Source organism: Halichoerus grypus, chromosome 8, assembly GCF_964656455.1.
Source record: "Halichoerus grypus chromosome 8, mHalGry1.hap1.1, whole genome shotgun sequence".
NCBI classification, from domain to species: domain Eukaryota; kingdom Metazoa; phylum Chordata; class Mammalia; order Carnivora; family Phocidae; genus Halichoerus; species Halichoerus grypus.
In genome coordinates, this window is record NC_135719.1 from 57,094,123 (window position 1) to 57,108,398 (window position 14,276).

A 14,276-nucleotide genomic window follows, 5' to 3' on the forward strand; every position below is an offset into this window, starting at 1 on the left:
CCCAATAGAGATCTAAAAGTCCTTATTTCAGCATCTTCTAATCTGCTACCGAATTCTTCCCAGACCCGTGATTTAACATCTGTGTTCAATATTCTAATCTACCAAAGAAAACTGGAGCTCAGCTTTATTTGCTTCTTTCAACCTGGGGGGGAAAAAGGCAGAATAATTGAGCTCATCAGCTTCCTGATTTGAGATCTTTATAATATAGCTTCATTATTTTGACATGAATTCCCTAGACATTGGACTCACCCATAGTCAAATTTAAGGGCAAAAGCATCCAAAAGACAAATATAAATTACTTTTGGATTACTCAACCTCTGCTTCTTCTGATACAGACAACTGAGTTGACATTATATTTTACACAGTGAAAAGGGATACCTTTGGCTAGCAATTAGCCTTTTATATAACTTCGTGATATTGTATCCCAAAGAGATAGAATACAGATTTGTTAATAACCCTTTTAAATGTTACATTTAAAATAACTTTAAAATTGGGTCATAATGAGTGATTCTTGAAAAATCCCCAGCTAATTTTAATGCCCTAGCTTTAAATAATGCTGAAACACAATGGCTTCATCTTGGAAAATTTGACAACCAAATTGATACTAATTAAAGCAATGTGTGCAATTTTCCTAGGGCTCTAAAACAAAATGGAATTTGAAACTCAGTAACAAACTAGAATGACTGTCAGAAAATTAGATAATTAAAAGATTTTAAAAGAAGCACACATGTAATACAGTAGAGAATAGGTAGTTCTGCAAGGTATAAGATGGAATGCAATTTATGTGATCCTTTTAAAAAGATAATACCTGAGTGCATTTAGCAGGGCTGACCCTTGGATAAGCTTAACCCTGAGGTAGAACTGGGGCCTGAATCCAGGATGGGACAGGAGGAAAATCAGAGCCAGTCATAGAGTTGGGTCATGGGGCAGCAAGCTAGTGTTCAAATGACAAATTCACCACTGACCCAACTGGCATTGAAATTTGGTCCATTCTAGTGGGTCAGGGTATAGAAAGTAGAAAAAAATGAAGTCAGGGAGGCAGTGGTTTTGGGATTTCAGGAGCAGAAGTCTAACAAAGCCTTGGGTTTATGGAGCACAGGATTCAGCCCCTCAAGAACAGGCTGTTAGGATCCCAACCACATGGATTTGGTTCAGTGTTCCTGTTTCAAAGGAGATCTTGAATTCTGAAGAGTTAACTGAGGCAGAAATCCAGTCATATGGTCTGGAATAACACAGAGGGATGAGGAGAGGCTGTGGTTTGGGGGCATATGAGAAGCCAGGGTTCTCCCTAGGCACACAAAACCCAGGTTCAAAACAGTAAGACTAATCCCACACTCCCCTGGCTGTGGTCTGAATCTGATAAAATATTGCCTCTTAGGTACTAAGATAAAAGCAATCAATGGTTGCAAGAGTTAGGAAGGTGGTGAGGCTATATGTCGGATTGAGAATACCAATGCCTTAAAAGAACAGGACAAGCAAAAGTAAAAACCAGTAAGAACCCAGTTCTCAAGAAATTATTTGTGATATAGAAAGAATAGAATACTCAAAAAGGAATGGTTTGTACTTAGATACATTCAAAAGAAGGTGCTGCTTAACTGTTATATCCAGTTAGGACACAAGAATGGTTCCTGCTTCAGGGTACTTGGTAGTTAATTTTTTAAACCCGAAATGTTATGAAAGCTAATAGTAATAGATACATTTACTGAGCACCTCTGTTGGGCCAAGCATTCTATAATGCTCTCAACAACCTACAACCTACAAGGTAGTTAGACTATTATCACTATTTTACACACAGGGAAACTAAGAGTCAGAGAGGTACAATAAATTGTCCCCAGCCACTCAGCTTATAACATGCTGAACTGGGTCTGGTTCAGTAAAACAGTTGAAAAGAAATAGGCTTATATTATGGAATAAAATATATACTGTTTATTGCCAGTTAACTTAAGCAAAAAAAAAAATTGGATATATAGTTAAGCTTACTTTAGTATACATGTACATATATAGCAAAATAAAAATAAAATACAAGCTTTACTACTGTGATACTCTAATGCTAACTGGTCCTTTCTCATTCAGATATTAGGGAAATGTGTATAATGTCTATTCTTCTCAATCTATGTCTTGGTTTTCTTAGTGCCTGCCTTTTTACTCCCCCACTTGTTCTACAGATAGATACATTACCCCAGTTTCTTTGCTAATCCTAAGTGAAATGGAACTTATGTTTAAAATCTGCTGGTATGGGGCACCTGGGTGGCTCAGTTGTTAAGCATCTGCCTTTGGTTCAGGTCATGATCCCACGGTCCTGCGATCTAGCCCCACATCGGGCTCCCTGCTTGGCGGGAAGCCTGCTTCTCCCTCTCCCACTCCTCCTTTTTGTGTTCCCTCTCTTGCTGTGTCTCTTTCTGTCAAATAAATAAATAAAATCTTAAAAAAAAAATCTGCTGGTATTTAAATTCCAACTTACATTTCCTTCAAGACTTTGGGTGACACTCAAACATTACTATGGAGCCTCCTCCCAGCTACTCTCAAGCAACTGATATCAACTAATACCTGATGACAGGAAAAGCTAGGGAATTAGGTAATATTGTTAGCAAGGATAATAAAAATTTTAACAAAAATTACTACAAACTCTTAAAATTATAAAGAAGATGCTATGGATGCCATACTACATCTATTCACAAAGATCTGTTTCATTATAAAGGAACATTTATAATTAACATCTAGTATTGATTAGAAAATCAATTTCCAGGGATAAAAATAGTATAGTTGTAGTATGTAAATATGTGCATCACATAAAGAAGGCTGCAATCCTAAGATTTCACTGATTTCCAAGCAAAATAATATCAGATGTGTCAAATAAAAGCATACACTGAGTATCTGAGGGGAGAATGAAGGTCAAGTTTAGGGATAGGAGGGGAATGTCTCCCTGATGCAGGGAGGGGAAGAGAAGAAAAACAGCAGCATTCACAATAATGGGAATGGAGAAGCAGACTTTCATCAAGGCAGGGCAGATTTGAGGTCCTAGAAAATGCTGGTGACAATTAAATATCTTCTTTTTGTCAGTCCACCCTACCAGATCCCATCTCTCACATCTCCAATCAAATGTACTAATGGAATGTGCTCCACATACATGACATTAATGATGGCTCCAGAGGCGGAGATGAGACCCAAGCCAGGTGTGAGAGTTTAGCCAACCATACAGTCAGAAGGAGCAGTGTCCACACAAGACTTCCCTCACTTACGATGTCAACTACAATTTGGGGGGGGGGTTCCCCAAAACACCCTCAGTTTTGATACTTTGCTAGGACTCAGAATGCACTAAAACCTGCTGTATCCACAGAGTTATGGGCTATTATAGGGGTTAAAACCAGCCAAGAGAAAAGACGCATAGAGCCGAGTCCAGGAGGGGTCTGAGCTTCTTGTCCCCTCACATGGAGTCATGGAGAGTGTTAACTTCTAGCCACAACATGTGAAGATATGCATGGCCAGCAAAGGAAGCTTGCCCAATCTTTGGTGTTTAGAGTTTTTATTGGGACCCCATCACATACCACCTGTGTGGCTGACCTTTAGTCCCCAGCCCCACTTGGAGGTTAGGCTGATATCTTTATACTCCAGGCCCTCTGGAGGTAAAACTGATACCAAGTGGCCCAAAACCCCCATAATAAATCACATTTTTAGACTGATATTGCATGGGTCAAAGCCCCCAGGCAAAGATACTTCTACCAGCAGGACATTCCAGGGGACTAGAAATCACCTCCTGGTAGTTTGGGGGCAAAGGCAGACCTCTCTTTGGGTAAGGTTAATTCTTTTTTTTTTTTAAGATTTTATTCATTTACCTGACAGAGAGAGACAGCGAGAGAGGGAACACAAGCAGGGGGAGTGGGAGAGGGAGAAGCAGGCTTCCCGCAGAGCAGGGAGCTGGGTAAGGTTAATTCTTGACTACATATCAGGCAAATCAAAATTCTTTCCCAGGAATTTTCTTTTTGGAAATAGAGGAGAAGGAACTGTCTTAGGATCCCCAGCAGCAGAGCTTGAGACAAGATTCTTATGTAAGTGATTTGCTGAAGGAGTGTTCTTAGGAGAAAGCGATCAGGACATGAGTGAAGCACAATAGTACAGGGGAAGATACTAAGCAGAAGAAATAGTTTCAGCTGAAGTCTAGTCATAGCCAAATTCCACCAGAAACTCTTGAGCATGATTGATCGTACCTCAACAATGACATACCTTGAGAAGGTGTTTTGTACCCTCATATCAGTCAGCCATTGGCTGTAGGCCACCAAAGTGGTGGGGTATAATTTCACAGGCATTTCCGGATGATGCAGCAACTAGTGGCCCAAGACTGTTCTCCAAAATTGGATGCAGCCGCATTGGCACCAGCTCAATCAGCCACACTGGCACCAGCTCAATCAGCCACACTGGCACCAGCTCAAAGATAGATGCACTGACCTGGAAAAGAGGGTAGGATGAGTGGGCCATCAATAACATTTATTACAGTCCACACCTTCCACTGCTCAGATCAGCTTGTCTGTCACAATGAGTTCACTACACCCAGTCACAGTTTCTCTAGGATTCTGGTTGATCACATTTTCTGGGGAAAGTTACAAAAGGAGGATCAATGGGACAGATTTCTGCCCCCGGCTGCTATATGTAAACACAAGGCCAGATACTCATGATGTCCCTCCTCTACTGCTCCATTCTTAATTATTCTCCCCATTGACAAGCATTTCCACTGGTCTAGGTTTGCATGGTAGAATAACCCAGACACCCAAAGGAATTAGCACTAAGACCCTTCTCAAGCTGTGGTTGCTGTTTTTGCCTATTTATAGTTAGAATCAGGGTGGGAATACAAAGAGATGCAACAGTGCATCACCTGAATTTCTTCCTGTTCCTTTATGTATCAACAGTTCTACCTCTTCAAATGATGAAAGTCAGTTACCCCTGCCAGTGTAGTAATTACTTTCTTTGCTTACCAGCTGCTGTAGAGGGACAAGAAGTGTAAAGTGACCAGAATGCAGCTATAGCTTTAAGTTTAGAGGTACTCTATGTTGCTTAGTGCAAAGACCCCGCTACCATGGAAATTTAGACCTCTCAACCCACAGATCCCAAAGCTGCAAGGAAAAGAAGACAAATCCTCCAGGGGCGCCTGGGTGGCTCAGTCGTTAAGCGTCTGCCTTCGGCTCAGGTCATGATCCCAGGGTCCTGGGATCGAGCCCCACATCGGGCTCCCTGCTCGGCGGGAAGCCTGCTTCTCCCTCTCCCACTCCCGCTGCTTGTGTTCCTGCTCTTGCTATCTCTGTCTCTGTCAAATAAATAAATAAAATCTTTAAAAAAAAAAAAAAGAAGACAAATCCTCCAAATGGGTCAGGGGGAGCGATGTTGAGTGGGGATACTACTATTTCTATACCTTAGTTCCTGAACCTATGTATTCTAACTACTGGGGACATAGCACCATATAATATTCATCACTTTAAGATGTATACACCATTCTGAAGAATAATGCCCCTTTCTCACATGAGAGTCATCTCTAAGCTACCACCTCAGCAGAAGCTTTGAAAAGCCATTCCAAATGATAATGGCACAAACAAATGGAAAGATACTCCATGCTCGTAGGTTGGAAGAATTAATATTATTAAAATGTCCATATTATCCAAAGTAATCTACAGATTCAATGAAATCCCTATCAAAACATCAACAGCATTCTTCATAGAACTAGGACAAATAATCCTAAAAGTTGTATAGAAACACAAAAGACAAAGAAATAGCCAAATAGCCAAAGAAATCTTGAGAATGAACAACAAAGCTAGAGGTATCACAATTCCAGATTTCAAGATATGCTACAAAGCTATAGTAATCAAAACAGTATTAACACATAAACCACTGGAACAGAATAGAGAGCCCAGAAATAAACTCACAATTATATAATCAATTAATCTATGACAAAGGAGATAAGAATATACAGTAGGGAAAAGAAAGTCTCTTCAATAAATGGTGCTGGGAAAACTGAACAATTACATGCAAAAGAATGAAACTGGACCACTTCCTAACACCATACATAAAAATAAACTCAAAATGGATTAAGACCTATCTCAATGTGAGACTGAAACCATAAAAATCCTAGAAGAGAACACAGGTGGTAATTTCTCTGACATGGTTGTAGTAATATTTTTCTAGATATGTCCCCTAAGGCAAGGAAAACAAAGGCAAAAATAAACTATTAGAACTCGATCCAAATAAAAAGCTTTTGCACAGTAAAGAAAACCACCAATAAAAAAAAGTCAATCTGCTGAATGGAAGAAGGTATTTGCAAATGAAATATCCAATAAGGGGTTAATATCCAAAATATATAAAGAACTCATACAACTCCACACCAAAAAACCCCCAAACAATCCAATTAAAAAATGGGCAGAGGACCTGAATGGAGATTTTTCCAAAGAAGACATACAGATAGCCAAAAGACACATGAAAAAATTCTCAACATTACTAATTATCAGGGAAATGCCATCAAAACCCCAATGAGATATCACCTTACACCTTTCACAATAGCTAAAATCTAAAACACAAGAAATAACAAGTGTTGGTGAGGATGTGGAGAAAAAGGAACCCTCATACAATGTGGGTGGGAATGTAAATTGAAACAGCCACTATAGAAAACAGTATGAAGGTTCCTCAAAAATTAAAAATACAAATACTATATAATCCAGTAATTCCACTGTTGGGAATTGCCAAAGAAAATGAAAACACTAATTCAAAAAGATATATGCACCCTATGTTGACTGCAGCATTATTTACAATAGCCAAGATATGGAAGCAACCTAAGTGTGTCCACTGATAGATGAATGGATTAGGAAAATGTGAGATATATATCTCACACGGAATATTATACAGCCATAAAAAGGATGAGATAATGCCATTTGAGACAACAGGGATGGACTTAGAGGGTGTTATGCTTAGTGAAATAAGTCCGACTGAGAAAGGTAAATGCCATATTATTTCACTCACGTGTGAAATCTAAAAAAAAATTAATAAACAAAAAGCAGAGTTGGACCTATAAATACAGAGAACAAACTGATGGTTGCTAGAGGGGAGAGAGATGAGGTGATGGACAAAATGGGTGAAGGGGAGTGGGAGATACAAGCTTCCAGTTATGGAATGACTAAGTCACAGGGATAAAAGGTATAGAAATATAGTTAATGGTATTGTAATAGCATTGTATGGCAACAGATGGTAGCTACACTTGTAGTGAACATAGCATAATGTATAAACTTGTCAAGTCACTATGTTGTACACCTAAAACTAATGCAACATTGTGTGTTAACTATCCTCAAAAACAAACAAACCAACCCCCAGCCATTCCACCATATTATCAGGCTGATAGCTCCTGGGTTGTGCTATATGTGGTAGAACAAGTGGATTCCATAGTCACATGCAAGTTGCCTCATCTCCTTTGCCATAAGGTGGGTCCTTTGTTCTAAGGAGATATTATGTGGGATCTCCTATCAGTAAATCAAATAGTCTGTGAACCCTCAAAGAGTAGAGTTAGAGCAAACTCTGTGAAGAAGAAAAACACACCCATACCCAGAAGCACCACAGTAAAAATGAATCTTCGCTCTTTCAAAGGTGGACATTATCTCATGTAAGCAAGGAAACCAAAAGGTCTTCTCAATGGAGTATAAATGCTCCTCTCAATTATCCCAAGCAAAAACGAGCATTTTGGCCCTTTAGTTCCATACCATATTCTATGGTCATGGCCGAGGTCAACAATATCCCTCTTCTCCTGCTCAGATTGCAACATCTCTGACCCAGAAGATCTTTCACATAAGTATTTAAGAAAAGTGTCCTAATCTACACCACAATCTATATAAATGAAGAATTCTAAATTTATCTAAAGCCTCTAGGTGCATTAAGTCCAGTTCCTCACTTATCAGAGGCTTCTATTCTCTTTCCACTTTAAAGTTAGTTTTACCTCTGAATGCTATTTGCTGGATAAAATGGAAGGAAAATAGGAGTTACAATCCTACCTTCTTTAGTAAACACTGCTTATCTTGCCTAAAAGCTAAGTGTGCCTTTTCAATTATTTTAATCCAATAATCTAAACATCTTAAAAGAAAGTAGAATACACCGGAAAATAATGTAACATTGTGTGTCAACTAAACTTCAATTAAAAAAAGAAGTAGAGGGGGCACTTTTCTTATTTTTTGCATTTCTTATCCATTGGAATTCCAACCTTCCAGTTTTAAAGATTCACGCCACATTATGCTGTTTGTCTTTTAATTATGTGCCATTCCGTCTGTTTTTTAAAGATCATTTCAAAATCTGAGTTTATCACAAAGTTCCTTATACAGCTAATTTTATTTCCTTATGTGCCAGTTACCTCATTTTCCCAATGAAATAATTAATGATTGAATAGTGATAATTTCATATTTGTAAGAAACTCACATTTTAAACCATATTCCTCTACAGATATTCTAGCCTTAGTACCATAATTCATTTTTCTGTATTTAAAGTAAAATAAATTTCTGACTTTGACAATCCCATTTTTCAGGTCCAAAGCCAGAGGGACAGAAAGGACATAGTCTTCTCTTCAGAGATTCCAATCTCAGATTATCTTCAGCTCTTTGTTAGTAAGATTTAAATTCATAGTTATATTTCCCATTACTGTATTATCTACCTTATCAGAGAAGAATTTTTCCTCAGGGCTGGCATGTATCTTTAGAAATCTTTCTCTTCACTAGATTCAACAAAAAAGTCCAAACTCAAGTTATTTTAACCACTATCATTAATTTGATTTTGTTGTTGTCTTTATACTTTTTACATCATCCCCCCCACCCCGAAATCTTGTCCTCTTTAAAATTGCATAATATTTTCTGAAAAATGGATTCTTTGTTCCAGGAGTTTGCAACACTCTCTAATCCAAGAGACAAAATAAAATTCCAACTTGATCTACAAGTTTTGGAAGTTCAGAGGTGGGACAAACTGGAAAGAGAAATGGCTTTGTAATTAAATCATGGATAAGTTGCAACCTATCCATGAATGAGATGGAATGAGGAAATGGATTTCAAGAAAACAAGAAGAACTGGAAAAACTCAAGATGTACTCAGAGGACAAGTGAACTAGTTTATCTGGAGGGTTTGGAGCATGAGATGCGAGACTTAAATCTGGAATGTAAATGTGGAGGATTTACATGCCTAACTAAGAATTAGTATCCTAAGAATTAGGATATTATTCTAAGCAGAAGTTCTAGATGGGGTTTAGGAAGTGAATTGGTGTTATCAAAATTTTATTTTAGGAAGATGTGTGATGGCATTAAGCAGAACTGTTAGGAGGACTAATACCAGTAATTTTGAAGTAATTCAAGCATAAAAGAATAAACCCTCATATTGATGGTAGCAAAAATGGAAATAATGGATACAAGGGAAACCCATTTCAAAACATGGGGCTTGTTTGGCTGTTCCTAAAACAGTTAAATATAGAATTATCATATGACCCAGCAATTCCCCGCTAGGTATATTCTCAAAAAAATTGAAAATGGGTATTCAAACAAAAACTTGTACATGCATGTTCATAGTAGCAGTATTCCTAATAATCGAAAAATGTAATCAACTCTTCAAATAATGAAAGAATAAATAAAATGTGGTATATTCATATGATGGAGTATTATTTGGCAAATAAAAGGAATGAAGAAATGATATATGCTACAACATGGATAAACCTTGTAGGCGTTATAAAATAAGCCATACACAAAAGTACCAATATTGTATGATTCCATTTATTTGAAATATCCAGAATAGGCAAATCCATAGAGATAAAAAGGAAATTAATGGTTGCCAAGGACTAGGGAAAGGACATGATGGGGACTGACTATTTAATGAGTACAGGGTTTCTTTTCATGATGATGGAAATGTTCTGGAACTAGATAGTGATAATGGCTACATATCATTGTGAATGCCACTGAATTGTATATTTTAAATGGTCAAAATGGTAAATTTTATGTTACATGTATTTTACCACACACAAAACACACACAAAAAACAAAAAAGGACAAAAAACAAAAAACACAGGGCTTACTAATTGATTGGAAATGTTAGAGAGAAGGGGTAAGCCATGATATTATCATTTAAAGTATGGTTGATTAGGATACTGATGTCACCATTAACTGAAATAAGAAAATTAATTAGGGAGCTTATTTAGGAAGAAACTATGTAGCAGTCACTTCCTTTTATGGCAGGGAGGTTATGGGGTCAACATTAGGTTTTCTTCCTTTTTTTTTTTAAGGTATCATTGACACACAATGTTACATTAGTTTCAGGTGTACAACTTAGTGATTTGACAAGTTTATACATTATGCTATGTTCACCAGAAGTAGAGCTACCCTCTGTCCCATTTTATTGCAATTACAATATGATTGACTATATTCCTTATGCTCTGCTTTTTATTCCTGTGACTTATTCATTCCTAACTGGAGGGCTGGATCTCCCTCTCCCCTTCACCCATTTTATCCATCCCTCACTCCCTCCCCTCCATCAACCATCAGTTAATTCTCTGTATTTATAGTTCTGATTCTGATTTTTGTTTATTCACTTTTTAAGATTCCATTATGAGTGGAATCATATGGTATTTGTCTTTCTCCGTCTATTTTCCCTTAGCATAATACCCTCTAGGTCATTCATGTTGTCTCAAATGGCACCATCTCAACCTTTTTATGGCTGTGTAATATTCCATTGCGTATATACCATATTTTCCTTATCCACTTGTCTATTGATGGACACTTAGGTTACTTCCATGTCTTAGCTGTTGTAAATAATGTTGCAATAAATATAGGGGTGCATATATCTTTTCGAATTAGTGTTTTCATTTTTTCTGGGTAAATACCCAATAGTGGAATTATTGGATCATATAGTATTTCTATTTCTAATTTTTGAGGAACATCCACACTGTTCTCCACAGTGGCTATTTGAGTTTACATTCCCACCAACAGTGCATGAGGGTTCCTTTTTCTCTACATCCTCACCAACAATTGTTGTTTCTAACATTAGGTTAGAGTGACTCATTAGCAGGGGGGTATAAAGTCCAACACAGGGAAAACTCTGATGGGCCAAGCTTCTCCATGGGTTCCATCAAAGCTATCATTTGGGCCTGCATCACAGCTCAACTTCTCCATCTGCCAAACCCTGCTTCTTTCTCCTTTCTTCCACAGTATTGATCCCAATGGCATTTCCTAATAAGCACCCTGAACCCTGAACTCCAATCCACTGTACTTCCTAGAAAATCCAACCTGCAAGAATTGGTGCCAGGAGTGGTCTAAGAAAACAGGCAAGATGGGGATTTAGAGCTAGTTCATTCACTACCTGCTTGGTAAAGAGGATGCCATCACTGATGGTAAATGAAGCAACAACAGCCTCTGGCTGTAGGGAGCTATGCAATTGTTCAAATTTCCACTAAGTAGTGAGATGGAATGGCACAGTAGTGGAAAGTTATACTCTAGCTGGTTTGATGTATCAGACATTTGAAAAATATGGATACAGTGGTAACTACAAGGACAACGGAATTCCATAGCTAATGCCAAACTGGATTGATGCTCTAGAAAAAGGTAAAAGGCTGAGAGCAATTAATAGGCAATTGAAAGTCAAGTGGAAAACCAGGGGGCCCCTTAGCAACATATAAAGTGGCTCTCTGTAGCAAGAAGGCAGAAAAAACTTAGGATCAGGCCCAGAACTTAATTGTCAGAATAGGTACTTTCCAAAAAAGTTCAACTTTCAAACAAGACAGCTCTGCTATAGTAAGTTCTAGACTCTGTTTGAGAAAGAATTGGACCTTAACTCTTGGAGTGGGGACATTTGGGTTGATATCCCTGAAAATCTTGAACTCTTAGATTTCCCTGAGTTATGCGCCTGCATAAGTAGCCCAGACCTCCCTATTCAGAGCTACCACTTCCTCTTGCTTGAAGAAAATGCAGATTTCTACTCCCTACAAGACAATATGCGCCCATCTCAGAATCTGTGAGGTAGGTAGTTGGGGAAAGATTTTGATGAGGGTCATAACAAAGCCCAGCTAGGGACATGTTGGGACATGAAAGAGGACAGAAAGGAGATCCAGGACCCAGATGGTATGTGCTGGAAAGAGCTGGAAGTATGCCTGAGGCTGTATTCTTGAGTACTTGATCATGGGGATTAGAACAAAAGATTGGAAAAAGTGTTTTTTATTAAGCCCTGCCATACAGGATTTAACAAGGATCCCAAAAGAGGGGATATCTGTGAACTCTCTGTGATCTCTGTGAACTCACCAACTGGGTAACACCTAACAGCATGGAAAAAATGATGGCCCACAATAAGGGAGGTCAAAATGCCAGAATTCCTGTGACAGATGGAAAAAGAAAGTGAAAGGCACAAGGAAATGAACACAAAATATCTCCCTAAATGATTATGTTCCATGTGAAGACCTGAAGGATACACAATTTAGCAAGACCATAGGGATGTGCTGGCCAAAGGAAGACAATCAGTAAAAAATTCAGTGTTAGTTCTCTTTTGTATGCTAGGTTTGATGACAAAAGAGATGGTTACAGTACCAGGCTCACTTAGGGTAACAGTGATGATAAGACCCCAAAAAGATAGAGACCACATGGTAGCACTTAATTAGATGGTAGGTAGATGCAATTATTGTAATGAGTGGCAAGTTCAGACTGGTAGCCAAGAGAACTGATCCACAGAGAGTTATGGAGATGGTTAGTAGAAAACTGCATACTGAGGACTAAAACAGATGGACAAAATTAATTGTATTACTCAACTTATACCCTTAGAAGAAATCAAGGATGGCTAAATAGGAGGCTGAGGGTAACCTTTCCAGTAAAACTTCATGATCTTTTACTCAAGTTTCAGAATTGAATACTTTTTTTTGGGCGGGGGGGGGGGGGTCCAGAGGATGCCAGTTTCTCAGAAGAAAGAGCTAGCTGCACAACAGCACAACAAATCTACCGGTAAAATCATTCCCCAGTAGGACCTATGGCCATTTATGCAGATACATACATACTGGGAAAGGGGGACTATCCAAACATTTTGGGGGACTGTTGGATATCGCTTTAAAATGAACACAGTATCCTGAAGAATAGTGTCTCTTTCTCACATGGGAATTATGTCCAAGAACAGCCAGAGGTGCCAGCTGAGGGTGAGAGACATCTAGAGAAGCTGCAATTATGGAAGCTGTAGTTCATCTCATTAACATTCCTCTTCAAAGTTTTCCCCAGTAGGGTAGGCCAACCAGAATCCTAGAGGAACTTCTCTCTGAACATATTTTAAGAAGTAGATTTGAGCAATGCAGAGTGGAGAGTGGTGGCCATGAAATTGTGATATCCAGAGCCTCATTCAAAGAAGGGCTTGCTAAATACAAAGCATTCTGACATGAAGTAACAATAAAGGACACTCAAATTGCTCAAATTGCTTTGCCCTATCCTTTGGTTTCTCCCCTGATTACAAGAAGGATAGTATAGAGGTAATTGTCTCAGCTGGCTCTGCCTCAGCAGAAATATTAGTGGTACAGTTACAAATATGCCAAATTTGAGGTGATAGCGGAATACCCAGCACAAAATTTTCAGGAAGCATTTGCATGGAGCTTGAGAAAAATGTCAGAACTAGATAAAGATGAAGTAATTTGAACGTCAGTCATAAGCTTGGCTAAGATAAACCAGTTATTTCTCTTTCTGCATTTCAACTTACTTTCTGATACTGACTTACCCTCTGACTCTGTTCCACTGGACTGACAGGAAAATTGTCCTCAGCCATTCTGGGGTATGCTCTTCTCCTTTAGTTGTACTGTGATTTTAGGGTCGAATACAGTGCCAGGGCAAGGAGAACTTACACAGTTACCGCTAGGAGTCCACTGTCCTATCTCCATGGTCCCTCCAATTTCAGAAGCTCTCTGCTGCTTTTGTGTCAATTTAGTGCCTGGGATCATTTTTAGACTGCCTATGTTCCATCTCCCTGGATGGTCCTAGAGCCATTTCTCTCTATCTACTTTCTTTCTCTCTACTATCTACCCGGTGGCACTACTTGAAAGCAGTACCCCTGTGTCTAAGCTCTGGACCCCATGCGTCTCCTTTTCATCTACTACCCTCAATCCAAGAGAATATCATTTTAGTCTGAGGTAGACCTTTGTTCTTTGATGTTTCTTCTGAGACATGCCATTTATGCCTGGAAATTTTATTCTCCCTTTCCTCTAACTTCCCCTTTTAGTTTTTCTAAGGTCTTACACTTCTGGAATGCAAAAGCCAAGGAGACTTGGGGGTTATT

At 38.6% G+C, this 14,276-nt stretch overlaps 1 protein-coding gene across 3 annotated transcripts in view; it reads right to left on the reverse strand.

The window, feature by feature from the left end:
• The window catches only part of TEX9 (testis expressed 9), a 190,779-nt gene that overhangs the window by 126,679 nt on the left and 49,824 nt on the right, over positions 1-14,276 (reverse strand). For all 3 annotated transcript variants that reach the window (XM_078079298.1, XM_078079297.1, XM_078079299.1), the window contains one exon: positions 4,222-4,443. In XM_078079298.1, the coding sequence (XP_077935424.1) occupies positions 4,222-4,304 (83 nt within the window). In that variant the 5' untranslated portion in view covers positions 4,305-4,443. The remainder of the gene's footprint in view (positions 1-4,221; positions 4,444-14,276) is intronic.